At 40.7% G+C, this 17,723-nt stretch overlaps 1 protein-coding gene across 1 annotated transcript in view; it reads right to left on the reverse strand.

Annotated features, from left to right (window-relative positions):
• Positions 1–5,304: 5,304 nt before the first annotated feature.
• INSR (insulin receptor) overlaps positions 5,305–17,723 on the reverse strand; it is an 84,554-nt gene continuing 72,135 nt past the window's right edge. The window contains exons 11-21 of the mRNA XM_070943442.1: positions 15,881–16,158; positions 15,617–15,759; positions 14,527–14,686; positions 13,988–14,087; positions 13,438–13,505; positions 11,818–12,047; positions 10,511–10,621; positions 10,239–10,398; positions 9,869–9,998; positions 9,467–9,601; positions 5,305–9,013 (exon numbers count right to left, since the gene is read on the reverse strand). Of these exons, the coding sequence (XP_070799543.1) occupies positions 8,659–9,013; positions 9,467–9,601; positions 9,869–9,998; positions 10,239–10,398; positions 10,511–10,621; positions 11,818–12,047; positions 13,438–13,505; positions 13,988–14,087; positions 14,527–14,686; positions 15,617–15,759; positions 15,881–16,158 (1,870 nt within the window). The 3' untranslated portion in view covers positions 5,305–8,658. The remainder of the gene's footprint in view (positions 9,014–9,466; positions 9,602–9,868; positions 9,999–10,238; positions 10,399–10,510; positions 10,622–11,817; positions 12,048–13,437; positions 13,506–13,987; positions 14,088–14,526; positions 14,687–15,616; positions 15,760–15,880; positions 16,159–17,723) is intronic.

The raw sequence follows: 17,723 nt of genomic DNA on the forward strand, positions 1-17,723 counted from the left end.
CCAAATGGATTACATAAAGGAAGTAGCAGGGGTGATTTCAAAACCATTCTTGATCATCTTTGAGAACTGGAGAACTAGTAAGATCCCAGACAACTGGAGAGTGGGCAGCCAAATGTCTTCCCCATTTTCAGAAAGGGAAGAAGGAGGCCTTGGGCAAATTATGGATCAGTCAGCTTGAGGTCTATACAGAGCAAAGTCTTCAAACAGCCAAACATGTTTATGAGCATGTGAATAAGCAGGCTATGATTAATAGGTTAGCTAGATTTACCAGAAAGATATCATGCTAAAGCACTGTTTCTCAACCTTGGACACTTTAAGGTGTGTGGGCTTCAACTTCCAGAATTCCCTAGGCTTAGATGCTATCTTAGATGCTATCTTAGGATGCATTAACAGGAGTATAATAGGAAGTCATAGAAAGTTGTTTTTCCATTCTGCTCGATTCTGATCTGGACTACTATGCTTGGTTCCAGGGGCTACAGTTATGCCATCTTCAAATTTGAAATCTCAGTAGATTTCATAAAATCTCCACAGACATCCAAACTTGAAAGTGTCCCCTAGCCCCCACTTTGAAATGACTGATAAAAATGTCACAAAAACAGTGACAAATTCAGAACATGGCTACCAAAACGATGAAGGGCCTTGGGAATCAAGCCTTATGATGAACAGTTAAAGGATCTGCATGTGTTTATCCTAAGAAAAGTGGACTGATATATCAAAAGTCAAAAGTCCAGAGGGCAGCCCCAATCATGTGATTGTATTCAATCACACCATTGCAGCCGCCATCTTGAATTTCCCAGCCACTTTAAAGTAGCCATCTCAATCATAAGCAATGGCAATAGTTGCCACATGAAGTGATGAGTTCTCTTTCCTTAATGATCTACAGACAAAGGCTGCCTGGTCATATGTCAGCAATACTCTAGCACAGGCCTGTCAAACTGGCAACCTGCAGGCCGGATGCGTCACGCACAGGCCACGCCCACCTTGGTTCTGCAAAGACAAAAAAAACCACATCGCGATATGTCACGATACATCATGATGCAGCATGTGTTATGATCAAATCTGACACCTGTGCTCTAGCAGATCCTGCAATGAACAAGAGGATTGAGTAGAAGATCTCTTAAGTTCCTTCTAACTATTTCTATGGATAGCTGAGACCCAACAAGGCACTGAAAGATACCATCTGTAACTTCTGTTGCTTCAGTTCACCTTTCTATTAAGGCAACAAAAGGTACTTTTCTTATTTTGAAAGGCAAAAGGTATCAATACCTAAGTCAATGCCAAATGTCTATTTTTTTAAAAAAAAAATAATAACTTACCATCGAAGGCTGGTCTAGGACTATAATAAAGGCAGATACGATTTGAACTTATCATTTGGCCTGGAAGGCAGAGTCAAGCATTTCCCTGCTAAAGAAAATGACTAGTGCCTCCTCACAATCATCCCATCAATAATTCTGGGGCACAGAGGAGCCATTATTTAAATCTGCAACTATATCATGGTACTGTACTTTAATGTTGGTTTTGGCACTGCTCAACTCCGAACGACTCTGGGCAGCTCAGAATGTAGAATATGGTAGGCTGTCCAGTTCCCAAACTGGGATTTTCGGTTTACTAGTTCCTGGAAAATGGCTAATATTCTAAGGGCCCAAGATGAACCAGGCAGATGGCTATAGACTTCCCCTCCCTTTTCCCTTTTAATTCTGTTTGATTTTGGATGCTATACTGCCACCCAATGGATAGTTTCTGTCTCTCTCAACTATCCTTAGCCCACGCATATATACACAAATGCCATATCTTAAAATTGAATAGAATAGAATTCTTTATTGGCCAAGTGTGATAAGACACACAAGGAATTTGTCTTGGTGCATACGCTCTCGGTGTACATAAAAGAAAAGATACATTCGTCAAGAATCATAAGGTACAACACTTAATGATAGTCATAGGGAAACAGTCAATATAAATCTTAAGGATGCCAGCAACAAGGTTACAGTCATACAGTCAAGTGGGAGGAGATGGGTGATAGGAACGATGAGAAGATTAATAGTAATGCAGACTTAGTAACTAGTTTGACAGTGTTGAGGGAATTATTTGTTTAGCAGAGTGATGGCGTTCGGGAAAAAACTGTCCTTGTGTCTAGTTGTTCTGGTGTGCAGTGCTCTATAGCGTCGTTTTGAGGGTAGGAGTTGAAACAGTTTATGTCCAGGATGTGATGGGTCTGTAAATATTTTCACAGCCCTCTTTTTGACTCGTGCAGTATACAGGTCCTCAATGGAAGGCAGGTTGATAGTAATTGTTTTTTCAAACAATTTATTTTTTTTAAAAAATACTTTTACAATGCTTATCACAGGGGTTCCCTTGAAGGAAGCAGATCTCCAATCTCTGCCTTCAGTTTTCAGCTGTCAGTGAAGTTTTGTAATCATTTTTTTTTTAATGAGGAGGGCTGTCTTAGTCTATTGTGGAAAAAAATTCAGGAACCTGATAGCACTTTTTTGACTAATATTAAATTTTATTAAAATTCACCAGCTTTCATGAACTGCAGTCGCAACTCATGAAAGCTGATGCCTTTTAATAACATGTACAGTGTTAGTTGAAAAGGTGCTACAAATGTCTTTTTTCCCATATAAAAAGTCACAGGCAGGATTGTGTTCAAATTAAAATAATAGCAAATTGTGGGATCTTACATATTAGCAGGTTTGTAATATGCATTTATGAGTAATCCTCAAGTTATGACTTCAATTGAGCCTGGCAATTATGGCTGTAAGTTGTGACGTTTGTCAAGTGCGTCACCATGTGATCAGACCTGATTTTACAACAGTTGTAAAGCGAATGTCATGGTCATTAATCAGAATAGAGCAGGAAGGGACCTTGGAGGTCTTCTAGTCCAACCCCCTGCTTAAACAGGATTTATATACCATTTCAGATAGGTGGCTGACCAGGCTTTTCTTAAAAATCTCCACTGATGAAGCACCTACAACATCTGAAGGCAAGCTGTTCTACTGGTTAATTGTCCTCACTGTTAGGAAGTTCCTCCTTAATTCCAGATTGCTTCTCTCCTTTATTAGTTTCCATCCATTGTTTCTTGTCCTGCTCTCTGGTGCTTTGGAAAATAAGTTGATCCCCTTCTCTTTGTGGCAGCCTCTCAAATACTGGAATACTGCTATCATGTCCCCCCCAGTCCTTCTTTTCTCTAGACTGGCCAAACCCAAATCCTGCAACTGTTCTTCGTATGTTTTAGCCTCCAGGCCTTTAATCATCTTGGTTGCTCTTCTTTGCACCTTTTCCAAAGTCTCAACATCTTTTTTGTAGTATGGTGACCAAAACTGGATGCAGTGTTCCAGGTGTGCCTTACTACTTTATACTTAAGTGAACCCCTTGTTCGCTACGGGCTGTTTTTGCCAGTAACTGGAGGTAAATGCCAGTTTCCAGCAAAACCATCACAATCCAAAATCACATGACTGCTGGGCACTACAAACGGCCATAAATGTGAAGTGCCCAAATTCTGGTCATGTGACGAGGGGTGTGTGTGAAATCGGAACTTTGAAACTCGGTCATAAGTAGCTTTTGGATAATCTATGGTAATTTTGTATGGTCACTAAATGACTGGTTGTAAATTGAGGAATACCTGTATTATATTTATATTGTGCCTTTTCTCCAGGAGATCAAAGTGGTGTACATCCTCCAGGTTTTCTCTACAACAACCTTGTGAAATTGTTTGGGCTGAGACAGAGAATGACAAAGTAGATGGGGTGGATTTGAATCTGGGCCTCTTTGGTTTTAGGCCAATAGTTTAATTGCTATACCACATTGGCCTACTTAGCAGGTCTCTGCTGCAACAGACCAAGTTAATTAACTTCCATAGGGAGAGCAATTAAGTAATTTTGAGCAGATTCTTTTTATGTTCCGCTTGTTATGCAACCTTTGCAACTTCAAATGCAACATGTTTGGTTAGCAGCTCGCATTTACAACTATTAACACACATAAAGCAAAGAACAAGCCTCAGGATCTCCTCTTCCTGGAAGCCTATCTTTGAAACAGCTCATTAGCCAGGGTGTATAATTAATGTAATTTACATTTTAAAAATGCAGATAGTAGTGCCAGTTCCTTAGAAATGTAACCAGAACTGTCAGTAATATAATGCCTTCAAATAGAATGCAGCACAGTGACGTGAAGGAGCTTCCAAATTTCCAGAATTATTTAAACAGAAAGAAAAAAAAAACCCAAATACTTGAAAGATGCAATTGCAGAAAAGCCCTAGATTCAAGTTCTGTTCAAAAGCACAACATTGTTGTTGTTTTGCACTAGCAACAAAATACCACAATCTCATATATGGCCCAAAGCATATTTTTGTCTCTCACTTCCTTTTTTCTTTTGCTTAATCTTCCTTTAAGAACAGTTCTGGACTTCGACGTTTGTTTTCTAACAAGCTAGTTATGAAATAAAGTTCAAAACCACATTTATGTGGCACTTACCCAGAATATCTGCCCCATGGCTTCTCCGCCTTGAAAATCTCTCTGTGCCACTTATTTCTCCTCGGGCATTCAAAATAAACTTGGTGGCAAAAGCTAGTCCAGACACTCACTGCAGAACAACAACTTTAAACACAACACTTCCTTTTTCCTTGGGCAACATCTGCCAGCTTACTCTCCTCCCAAGGTTGATTCATTCACTTCTCACAAGTCATCTTTCGCACTAATTTTGTGACTGGACTCTAGGATGAGTTCGGACACTAGCATTAGTGTAAATATGTCATCTTAGCCACCTTTATCCTTGATACCCATCTAAGGGTAAGGAAGGAAATTAACAACAAAGAAATTGGCATGATATTGAAATGAAAAACGGGGTGTTTTATTGATCTAAATCCACACTCCCCAGATCAGATTTCAAGAGTAAAACAATTGCCAAGGGATCCCTTTTAACTAAACAAACGGAAGTAGCCACATTTCCAGCTCTAGTCAAGAAAACCATAACGATTGGAAAGCCAAAATCTTGTGGTAACAGGACCACCAAAGAGTTTTTTTAAAAATCAAATATAACTAGCCTCAACTTTGCCTAAAGCCATCTTTAAAGAAACACAAAGACAAGGAAATGGTGAATTGGGGGTGGGGTGGGGAATGTGGAGAATGCTGACCAGCTTTCAAATGACTGATCCTGAAAGCATATTCAAATGTAAAGGAACTTCTGTGAGAATGTCTTTAGGGTTAAAACTCTTTGCATCTCCAGTTAGAAATTGCTGTAAATTCCATACAGCTTTTTCTACTCCTAAAGAATAAATTGCCAGTGAACAAAAAGGACAAAAGGAGTCATCTGTTAGATATATCCTTGGATAATTTATTCAGAATTTATTTTTTTTAATATAAACAGTTAATTGTTTAATATTTTACACACAGCAAATTTTCACTTTTATATTCAAAGATACTCTCTGTACATATCACTGCTCGGCTCTTATATGAAAGCACTGAAAAAATAAATCAAGTGAGTATATTCTCTATTTTTGTTTTCAAAACCATGGCACATGTTGATCCTTTATTTTAAAACAAGAGGCTTTTTTTATATATAAAAACCCAACAATCAAAAACTGTGTTCTGTGATCATATACACACATAAACTGGGAAGAAGTTGACTGGCTTCTAAGGCAACCTTTTTTTGCTATGCCTACAAGAGCAGAAATCCTCTTTGGGGATGGATGGTCACATCTGCTTATGCTCTCCTCCCTCAAAGATTCAAAGCACTGGCACGTTCATGTTCTCAATCACAGGGATGCTAGTTCAGACTTCTCCATGTAAGGATATCCAGTTGGATGATATAAAATGTTCTAGAAATGCTTGTTTTAGGATTTTAAGACAACTCATCAGTTTTTAATTTCTCATCTCCCCCTCCTCCCCAAAAACCAATAAAGCAATTATGTAGGTGAGATTTTCACTCTCAAATGTCTGGTGAACATTGTTTTGCTTCCAAAAAAAATCTAGAAGCACTTCAGGATGAAAGAGGGAAGTGAAAAAGACGAAAATCCCTGGAGACCATCCTTGTTCTTTCATGCCAACTAATTGGGGGAACAGATGGACTAAAATAAGAAGAGCTACACACCATCTCTGCTAGTCTGCAAGGCTTAGATGCAAAACACTGACAAGTTCAAGAGTTTAAGGTCTTAACATAGATTGAAACCCAAACTCCTAAAATTTGCTTTTTTTTAATATAATGATAACACGATCCTTTTGGTGTTTAATTTTTCATAAAAATTCACATTATAAGGAAAAAAAAAATAAAAGCTTATGTAAAACCCAGGAAAACTAAGATAAAGAAAGCTTCTGGTGAGGTCCTTTTTCAGCAGATGAACAGATTCATCTTGCACTGAAGAGCACTTGAAATGTGAAGTTGGAACTTCAAGAGATATAAATGATTAAGACAGAACCCACATATTTATGGGGCAGACTGGGGGAAGGCATGGGCAGGCAACAAAAAGGTTAAAGTGCACTGGAGATTGGGGAGACACCATCCAAAAACTAAATTCAGAAGCTTCTTCTGAACTTCCTAACCTAGAGAGAAGTACTTATGGAACACATAATCTATACTGATGGGGACTGAAGTATGTAATTTTCACTGATGGAGAAACAAAGAAAGATAGCATTGGCACACATGTAGAAAGAGTACATCCTTTCTAACTGGTAAACTTTACAAATATGCCATCCTCCTCTGCTTCCCTTTTTAAAATTAATCTTCTAGCAGTCTTTGGGCCTACAGGATTTTAAAAGTGGGCAAGATAAATTCTCAATGGACTACAGTATAGACCCTCCAAGCCCCATATCCTCCAGAAGTAAATTGTTGAGCATCCATTGTTTTGGGACCAACAAGGCTGCCTTTCCTTGGAGGTTACCAACTCGGGCACTGGTTGACCACTGATGGAAAAAACCTTGCAGGAACAGATAAACCTTGGAAAATCCAACTTTCCTCCACAGAAGCTTGAGTGCAGATCTGAGGAAGGTGCCTGCGTTGCTTCTGTTCATTTTATGCAAAGGTGTGCAAGTAAATTGGAGGCGGACAGTGTGCCACTGGATATTTACTCCCTGGCCCCATCTTACACTGTGCTTACTAAGCAGAAATGGCAGGAGAAAGCCAAGGGGGAAAACACAACCATTGACTCAAAAGGCTGTGTGTGGAGGTTCCAGAGCAAAATTTACATGATCATTTTGCTCCATGTAAGCATAAGGAGCTGGTTTTGATTCTTTTTTTTTTTCTCCCTTAGCTAGAACATTTTCTAGCTGAGAGATTATGTAGCTCTTCTCTGGTCCGGGCACATACTGAAACAAACCCCCACAAACTGGAAAGGGGAAGAGTAACAGAGACCAGTAAAATGTAGGCAGGCTCCACGTAACTTTCAGAGCTAAGAGACCTCCATCAGAGCTGCTAAGGCTTGATTTCACCATTGGTGACCAACTGTTGTATAACGGTGGGTTTGTGAAATATTTTGAAAAATTAATATGCACATGCCACTCTATTATTTGAATATTAAAGTACAGGTTTGTGCACTATATCTCCTAGCAGTTAACTTGCCAGAATCAGCTTACACACTTAAGGCCCCTTAAAGACCAAACAGACAAGCGCCTCCTCTTTTCCCCTTGATAGGGCAAAAACTAAACAAACAAACAAACAAAAAAGATCGAGGAAGGTGTCAATAATTTATATGGTGGTTCACTATCTATGATTTAAATATGTCACAACAAACATATACACTTAATGCTAACCAGACAGAGCTCTAGGGTCATGAGGCAGGTCGGTAAGAAGAAGGGGAGAGAATTTGGCTTGTTTTGCCTTGTTTAGTCTTGTAATGTCTCACAAAACCCTAAACAGAATATTGGCTACCACTTTGGCTACCTCGTTTTGCTGAATGGCAGAGGAGATGCAATCCCCCAAAGAGTTCTTCAGTATAAAAATAATGTATTTAAAATCCATTCGTGTCAGAGGAATTTGGGCCAGGCAAGGAAGGACAGGGACACCCTCTCACCTCTGTGGTTAGATAAAACTATTATGTACAAAAGGACTTATCCATTTTCACCTCTACCTCCATACGCACACACATACACATTCAGGGCACACATACTAGTTAGTTAATCCATTAAGAAGAAAAGCAGCAGCTGTTGGTCAAATCAAAGGAAAAAGACAGACCATATTCCACACGCATCCTGAAGATCCTTCAGTCTTTTTTTTAAAAAAAATGCTAAAATCACAAAAGAGGCTCTCCAGAGAGGCTGGCAGAAGAGAAGAGTTTCAGGTTCTGCTTGGGAACGATCCAGTCCAAGGCTCCCTTCCCTGCAGTAGTAGAGAGAACCTGCAGTCCCTCTGCTCAGAACAAGGGTAGACAGAACTTCTGACGGTCGTTGTGTGAAATCACTTCCTATCTCAAAATCAAGAGTTGCACAAGGAGATCAGCAGCCACAGAATTGTCCATTTGTTTCACAGATAAAGTCCGCTGACAGCAAGTGAATTGTTGCACCAAAAAAGAAGAAGAGAACAGAAACACACAAGACCCCCTCCCCTATCCCAAATGGTCATTCTGTTTTGATGATTAAAAATCTGAATAGAAAGTGAGTCGGTGTGTCTCAAATGCTGTACCAGCAATACTGCAAGTCCTGAGATTTGTATCATGAGGAAAAGCCAAGGGAACTATTAGGATGGGCTTGAGTGAGGCATGGAGAGGATACGGCCATTCTTCTTGCCACCATTCATGTGAGTGTAAGGGATGTGCTCCTCATAGTTCCCTTTGAACCCTAGAGAGGGCCCATTGTCCCGCCCTAGGATCTCATCCCGCTGAGAGTAAGAGGCCGGGTCAAGAGGGATGCTCTCCATGTTTTCAAAATCCAGCTCATACTCTTCTGTCTCCGGTGGCTTATTCTCCTCACTATAGAAAAATGAGACTTCTCGGAAAGTCAGGTGAAGATCATCCTTCAGCATTTCAATGATCTCGATGAAGTTGGGGCGCATCTTGGGATTGTACTGCCAACACATCTGCATGAGGTTGTGGCTGGAATTGCAAACAAATTAGGTTAAGGTTTTGTCCAGGAAATTATTTGAGGTTCTTGCTTCCAGCCCCAATTAAAAGATAAAAGATTTCCTCACTGGAGTGGAGGTTTCTTTTTCTCTCTCTATTGAACAGTTGTGTTGCAGAGGAGAAATATGCACATAACCTTTTCTCACTTGGATTGGAAAAATAACCTAAAAGTACATTTCTTCTTCTGTCCCCTTTACAGCTGAAGAAACTTGCCCTGCTCACATTCCTACTGTGGGTTAAGTTACCTTTTATCTGTTTGGTTGAGTCCTGTCTCCCAAGATCATTCCTACACAGCATTACACAGCCCCCAAAGCTATCTGCCGCTACGCATTAGACTTGTATTTCCTTAAGACAGGTGGAATACAGTCCACTGCATGTTCAGCCTTTATATTTTTGCAAAACCAGACTTTGACTCCTGATACTTACAGTCTTTCTGCACAGTTTTCTGGCCATTCAAGGCAACCCCCATCCATGACAAACTTGAGGACCTGCTCATTGGAGAGTCCTTGGTAAGGCTGCTCTGCTAAACTGCTGATCTCCCAAAGGACAACACCAAAAGACCTGCAGAAAATAGGAAGGAAGGAAGGAATGCAAGATACTGAAGAGATTCTGTGTGCCACCCACAGAACAGCTGAAAAGAAGGCAAGTAAAGCAGCTGAACCAAACAAGAAGAATGAAGTCCTCTTGTGCCATCTGGATCACAGACAGATATCAACGCCTCTCTTCTTTTTTCTACTCTAGTTAAAGTCAAGCATCTAGTTCAAAGAGAGAGGATAGCAACAGGATTAAGACTGACTGAGTGACTTGAAGCAACAGGTATCTACTTACCACACATCTGAATAGGCTGTGAAGACACCATCCTTCAATGACTCTGGAGCCATCCAGCGCACAGGCAGCAGACCCTTTCCTCCTTTGCGGTAATAGTCCGTCTCATAGATATCTCTGGTCATGCCAAAGTCTGAAGAAAAAAGAATGTTGTACTAAGATATTAATTTGGAAAACAGCTACAGCCTCAAGCAGCAATATGGGAAAGATGTTGAATTCCTATCAAGAATTTTATCAGAGCCCTTAGCTGCAAATTGCCCTGGAACTGTTATTAATTCACTGATTCAGTAAACCCACCTAATCCATTTAAGAACCACCAAAAATCGATCCATTATTTCCATAAGAACCTGAGCATTCTGGAAGGTGACCATACCTCCGATTTTGACAGTGAAATCCTCAGCCACCATACAGTTTCGCGCTGCCAAATCTCTATGGACGAATTTCTTGGCATTCAGATAAGCCATGCCATCAGCAATCTCAGCAGCCATTTGAATCATCTCTTGGAGAGTTGGAGGGGGACGGCCAGGGTTATTCTGAAAACCGAGCCAAAACTATTATTAGCCGTTGGGATACAAACCCAATCTCCTTTTCATCTTTCCCATCTCCTCATTTCTGTACACAAATACAGTCATGCCAAACTCTTACCTCTGCATCTGGCCGTAAAGACCTCAAATAGCTTTTCAGGTCTCCATGTGCCATCAGCTCCATGACTACTAGCGTTGGTTGCCCTTTTGATACTACTCCTAAGAGACGAACCTAATGAAAAAAGTAAGAAGAAAGACCAGTTTTAAGACAGACTTAGTGAGTTGCATTAGATTCCAATGGGAGTCTAGACAATCCAATGTGCTGGTTATTACCTATAAATAATTTCATAGCACAGGTCATTTAGTGGGACTGCCTATTTCCATTATTATTTCTGCTTGTGGCACATTGTCTGACAAGGAGGCATGCTTCAGATTTCTTACATTAAACTATGTCATCTAATGGGATCCAGAAATGGCTTCTTTGTCATGGTGCCTGCCCTATGAAACAGCCTATTTCCTGAAATTTAGATGGCCCTGACTGGCCACTGGTGGCTTTTGCAACGTGATAAAGATCTGGTTCTTCATCTGGATGCTGGGCCAGGCTGCTAAATAAGCCTTTCTTAGTGCTGTGGCTGCATCTATTTTTCTTAGTCACCCATAGCATAATAATTGTTTAGCTGGCCAGTCATGTCATGAGTGGGCCATAACAACAGAAGAATAAGGAAGAAGAGGAGGAGAAGATATAATGTTCCAAGAGTAAAAGAGAATCTTGTCATGTTTTTCAAAACCAAAAAGGACTTTTGTTATTGTTGAAGAAAATAAACCCATTGGTCCTTTCTAAATTGGCATTGTTGCAAAGTTCAGAGCATTCTGGAGTGTTTCCTTCCTTGCTGTGGTTTTAAATAATTTCGCCAAGAACAGTTGTTTCCAAATCCAGGGGTGGTGCTCATTTTTGTTTCTTAGCTGAAGGAGCCAGCATTGTCTGAAGATACCTCTGTGGTCATGTGACCAGCATGATTGTACGCCAAGACGCATGGAAGGCTGTTACCTTCCCACCAAAGGGGAACATATTTATCTACTTGCATTTGCATGCTTTCAAACTTCTAGGCCGGCAGGAGCTGGGGCAGGAACAGGAGCTCACCCTGTTGCACGGCGAGTTGTCAGGCTCAGTGTCTTTAACTGCTGAGCCAACATGCTTTCTTTCAACACAAAGTACAGCAGTTCCAAAGAAATTTCTTATTCTAACCAAAACCTCATTGCATCATCTATGTCCTCATAGTTCATACTGAGAAAATCCCCTCCCCCCAAAATTAATAAGTTATGATAAAGATACAAAGACTTATTCTCAATACAAGCTGAACAGGACAGGCCTCCCTCCCCCAACCCATAAACATGTGCCAGCAAGTAACAGCAGCCTTCCCCTCTTACCACATGGTGGCAGCTGAAACCTTTCATCACAGAAGCTTCGTTGAGGAACTCAATACGCTCACGCAGGCTGGCGGTTTCGTTTACTGTCTTCACTGCTACTCGTATCTCTGCCTCACCTTTCACAATGTCTTTGGCAATTCCCTCATACACCATGCCAAAGGAGCCTTGTCCCAACTCTTGCAGGAGGGCAATTTTCTCTCGTGGGACCTCCCATTCATCAGGGATGTAAACTGTAGTTTACGGGTAGAAGGAGAAGCGGAGAAAGAATCAATATACACAAACTCAGATAAGAAGGTCGATCGGAATCTGGCTGATCTCAAACCCAGATAAGAAGGTAGATCAGAATCCCACAATTGAAGCTAGGCCCAAACCTCTTCCAAACTAAAACAAGTTTTCCCTTAAGGCAGGAATTTCCCATGTTAAGTTACAATTATTTTTCTCACATTGCTGTATCCTGAAGAAGGTTGAACAACCAGAAACAGAATTGTTATTGTCCTGTAAAAGTGTCTTCATTACAACTAAGACTTCCAGACAGGTAAATTTTACAGGAGCTGAAGGCTATTAATTTTTCCTTCCTTTCTGCTATATTTTAATTATTTTTTATTTATATATATTTTTAGTTTTTATCCCTTTATTATTATTTTTGATAAATAACTCAAAGCAGCTAACATACCTAATATTCCTTCCTCTTCCTTTCCCCTCCACAACAACAACAACCTTGTGAGGTGAACTGGGCTGAGAGAATGACTGACTCAAAGTCACCCAGCTGGTTTTCACATCTAAGGTAGGATTAGAATTCAAAAATCTCCTGGTTTTTGGTCACCTTTTCAGTACAAAAAAAGTAGAGTTCCCTTTACACAGCAATCTCCATTTACTCAGAAGACTGTATATGCTTCCTTGCCAAATTCCCTTCTGTGGTGACTTTATAAACCCTTAAAACTTGAGTATATCTCAGGAAATCCATCTCTTTCTCCTTTCACTATGAAAACTTCATTCTTTCTCATTCTGCTCTATTTCCTTACCTTCCCCTCTTTTATATCTTTGGTTCGTGGCTTCCTTCTCTGACTCTTTAATCATTTTTTCACAAGGCAGAATCAGAGTTGGAAAGGACTTGTAGACTATCGAGTCCTTTCCAACCAATCAAGTCATTCCCTTCAAATAAGCTTTTACCAAACCAAGTATCCCCCATCTTACAATTGGGTATTGGATTTCTGTTTTCTAGATACAATAAAGAATTCTGCATTTGTCCCTCTTAATTTTCGCTGTTGTTTTTAGCACATTTCTTCAACCAATCCAGTGTTTTGAATTTTGTTGCTGTCTTTTACTGAAAAATATATCCCAACAGTTTTATTCCATATGTAAATTTTGATGAGAAATTTTCAGCTCTTTATCCAAACCATTCATGAAATGTCGGAAACTACCAGTTTTAGGACCAAATCTGTGGGACTCCATGGGACACCTCACTTCCTATTCTTTAAAGTAAATAGTGAAGAACAAGTGCTGTCACAAATTATCTTAGGCTCCCATTTATGGGGAACACCACTTTTTAAAAAATGTTGAAACATTTGGTCACAATCTCTGGGAAAAAAAGTCAACAGTCAAAACCAAGTTGCCTCTCACCATCACTGGCACTGAGATACTCTGGATTAGAAGATGCATAGAGTGGTCCTGTTGGTCCTTCTGTTTGCCTGAAAAGAGGAGGGAAGTAAGACCAAGCACCATTTCTCATGAAACTTTTGCTACTGGCAAAGCAGCTTTTTCACAGTAATATAGGGATTAGAAAACAACAACAACAATAATAATTATATTTAAAACAGAAGGCTACCATGCCAGTCATAGGAAAAATTCCGAAACCCATAGATTAATAATTTTTACAATCCAGATGAAATTTAATAGTTTGGAATCATAGACCCAACACTGGACGGGAGGTAGAGTTTTCTACATAATAAAGAAGAATGTATATGTTTAAAAAACAAGAAATCAAACATACCAACAAAATTACTACTGATGAGAGGGAAGAAGCTATTCACGCGTGCATATTTTCCTGTCAACAGCAACTAAGTACAGATTAAATTTAGCTAAGTCTGTTATGGATAGGCAGTTGATTTGTATCTCAACGCATTGTTAAAGGGCAATATCTTTCTGAAAAAGATAGCCAAGACACACTTACCTTTTTTTGACAAAGGCGTAAGCTCCTCCAATAACCATGATTAAAAAGATAGCGAAAATGATTGGAACAATGATGGCTACAAGATTGGTGGGAGCATTCACTAGAGTTAAAAAAGAAAGAAAATATATAGTACAATGTAAGACAGGATCTTGGACTTTCCTCCCAGTCCTTGTTTCATAACATCCAGTACAACTATTTCTTGGTAGCGGAAATTTTGAGTAGTTCAGAGAACTGGTAGTAATTATTCTGACTGGCCATGCCCCCATCTATTCTCTGCCTCCCGAGTCCCAGCTGATCGGGAGGAAATGGGGATTTTGCAGTAACCTTCCCCTGGAGTGGGGTGGGAATGGAGATTTTACAGTATCCTTCCCCTGCCATGCCGACCAAGCCATGCCCATAGATACAGTAGTAAAAAAATTTGAATCCCACCACTGCACTGGAGGCAGGGACGAGACCGCAGCCATTTCTTCATGCTCCTGCTACCTCCTCCACCCAATAAGTAATTAGAAACTCAGAGCGCCAAGAAATCTTGATCTTACAATAATCAGAAATGTAGAAGTAGATGGGTTCTGTCCATGACCCATTTCCAGCCAAGGAAGTAGCTCGGATGCGCACACTGTAGTTGCCAGGTTGCAGCCCTCGCAGCCTGCAGCCCTGGTCACTGGAGAACTGTCGACGAGACACACAATAGCGTTGTTCCTAAAGGGTAGAAGAGAGAGAATTGGGTGTTCTGTTGCCCATGAGAGGTGCCACATGAACTAGCAATATGTGTGAAATGTGTTCTGTGCATCCCAACAAAGAAACTGTGGGCAGTCATGTAATGCAGGATGAATAAGTATTGATGTGCAGTACAATTCATCCCACAAGAGAGTTCTAATTTTTCAGGGCTGGGGTCAGGTACAGTTAGAACTAAGAGATGAGTGTGCATGCTCCTTCTCTCTTATACACATACACACCGAGAAAGAAAGCTGTTTCACAAGGAAAACTCCACTAGTTAGTTAGTTAGTTTATTTGATTTGTATACCGCCCTACTCCTGAAGGACTCAGGGCGGTGAACAGCCAACAATAAAATACATAAATACACAAAATTTAAAAACCCGATAAAATCAAATTAAACTTTTTGGCTCAGACAAATTAAAATACCCCAATAATTTAAAAACAGATTAAAATTTACATATTTAAAAAGGGAAGAGATCAGGCCAAGCCCGCTTGATGGAATAAAAAGGTCTTCACAGCACGGTGGAAGGAGCGCAGATCCGGGATCCTCTGTATCTCCGGGGGGAGCTCATTCCAGATGGTAGGTGCCCCCACAGAGAAGGCTCTCCCCCTAGGGGCCGCCAGTCGACACTGTTTGGCTGACGGCACCCGGAGGAGTACCTCTCTATGAGAGCGTACTGGCCGATGGGAGGCTATTGGTGGTAGTAGGCGGTCCCGTAAATAACCAGGCCCTAAGCCATGGAGCGCTTTAAAGGTGGTAACCAAAACCTTGAAGCGCACCCGGAAGACCACCGGGAGCCAGTGCAGCTCGCACTAGACTCCAATCTCCCTTCTTCCTAAAATGTTATACAAAAGCATGGGGGAAAAGCAGACAGTACCCGAGGAAAGAAGAGTAAAGGGCTGAAGGTTCACCTCTGAGTCTCCAAGGCGCCCATAGTTTACTTCATAGAGGATGATCAGGCCATTTGGCTCCTTCGGCTCCTGCCACTTTAAGTGGACTGTGTTTTTGTCTATTAACACATGAGTCACAGGTCCAACAACGTCATCTGCTTTCACTAATAGATAAAGAACAGAAGGGGGGGAGAAGCCAATCAGTGCAAATTAGGAAGTCTGCTTCGTGCTTTGTCTTGTAAACATGCTGATTAGATAGGACCCAGTTGGGAAATGCTTTCTCACCTTCTGGCATGGTCCTGGCACTGACATAGGCTGCAACGCTGCATACTGTTAGAGCTTCACGGTTACAGGCTTGGATCTCAATCCGGTACCCTGTGAAGTGTTGCAAGTTGGAGATGACTACTGACTCTTTGAAAACCATCATCTGAAAAGGCTTCGGTTCCTCTGGGACCTCCGGTGTTGTCGTGGACATGTTTAGCAAGCCGAGCGTGGTTGGAGCCACTATGGTGCTATTAGCAACTCTCCCAAGATCTCGTCGCCTCCTTGATCCTTCTGCTGGCCTACAGAATGTATCACATTTGAAAAGTTAAAGGAAGAAGTAGTTCAATGATACAGGGCAGGATCTTTGTTCAGAAGATCCCAGGGTTTATTTATTTATTTATTAGTTCGATTTATATGCCACCCTTCTCCGGAGACTCAGGGGGGCTTACAATGCGCTAAGCAATAGCCTTCATACTTTTTGTATATACCTGTAGGTATATATATAGTAGGGCTTTCGCCCCCCCCAAGCGGTGTTCTTTTTTATACAAAGTCAGCTTATTGCCCCCACAATCCGGGTCCTCATTTTATCTACCTTGAAAGGATGGAAGGCTGAGTCAACCTTGAGCCTGGTGAGATTTGAACTTGCAGTAATTGCAGGCAGCTGGCAGCTAAGTACTACTTTAACAGCACTTAGTCCACTGTGCCACCAGGCTCTTCCAGGGTTAAATCATAGTATTTCCAGCTAAAAGGATAACTTAGCTGAGAAAGGCCTTTCTCTGTTTCTTTGGAAAACCACTACTAACAGGAATAGACAGCAGATAATGATCCAGATAATGGGTGGTAGAAGACAGCTAAGTGATAAAAGCAGGCTTAGTGCCTAAATGCATGTTCTACGAAAATAATACACTTGCACCTTGGAATCACAAGATTGGAAAGCTTCTTTTTTAACCGGGGCTGTTGAGTCTTGTCTTCCCAGAAATAAGTTTCACATTACTTCTGTGTATTCTTGGAACAGTGATGGTAACAGATATAAGGAAAGATGGCTTTGGACAACTTCTCCAGCTATTATTCTTTGCAAAAAGTTGCATCTACATTCAATTCTTTAAAGAGCCATGGTGACGCAGTGGTTAGAATGCAGTATTGCAGGCAAACTCTGCTCACTGCCAGAGTTTGATTCTGATGGGCTCCAGGTTGACTTGGCCTTCCATCCTTCCGAGGTCAGTAAAATGAGGTCCCAGATTGTTGGAGGCAATATGTTGGCTCTGTAAATTACTTAGAGAGGCCGTAAAAGCACTACGAAGTGCTACATATGTCTAAGTACTATTTCTAGTGCTACATACATATGTATCTTTTATGCTATTCCTTTTTGGAGTAAAATATTTTATGCAAAGGAAGAAAGGGAGTCAGAAATAGTAGTCATATAACCTAAAGGCATGAAATAGGAAAACATACAGCTAAATCTAGTTTCTGTTAACATTATTCAGTGTATCTTTTCATACTGTTCTATCTTGCAAGTTATCCTTGTTTCTACCATAGCCATACATTATTAAGTGAACCTGACTTCCCCTTTGACTTTGTCGGAAAGTCGCAAAAGGTGACCCCAGGAAACTGCAACTGTCATAAATATGAGTCAATTCCTAAGCGTCTGAATTGTAATCATGTGATCATGGTGATGCAGTAATGATCGTAAGTGTGAAAAATGGTCATAAGTCACTTTTTCAATGCTATTGTAACTTTGAATGGTTGCTAAACAAACTGTTATAAATCGAGGATTACCCATACACTGAAGCTGTTTTGCTGTTTTTCTGACACAACTCTCACTTCCATATAACAAATAAGAGGAAAGCCATCTTTAGACACGGCC

Source organism: Pituophis catenifer, unplaced genomic scaffold (assembly GCF_029215685.1).
Source record: "Pituophis catenifer annectens isolate HBS135680 unplaced genomic scaffold, rPitCat1.0.hap2 SCAF_1, whole genome shotgun sequence".
Taxonomy (NCBI): Eukaryota; Metazoa; Chordata; class Lepidosauria; order Squamata; family Colubridae; genus Pituophis; species Pituophis catenifer.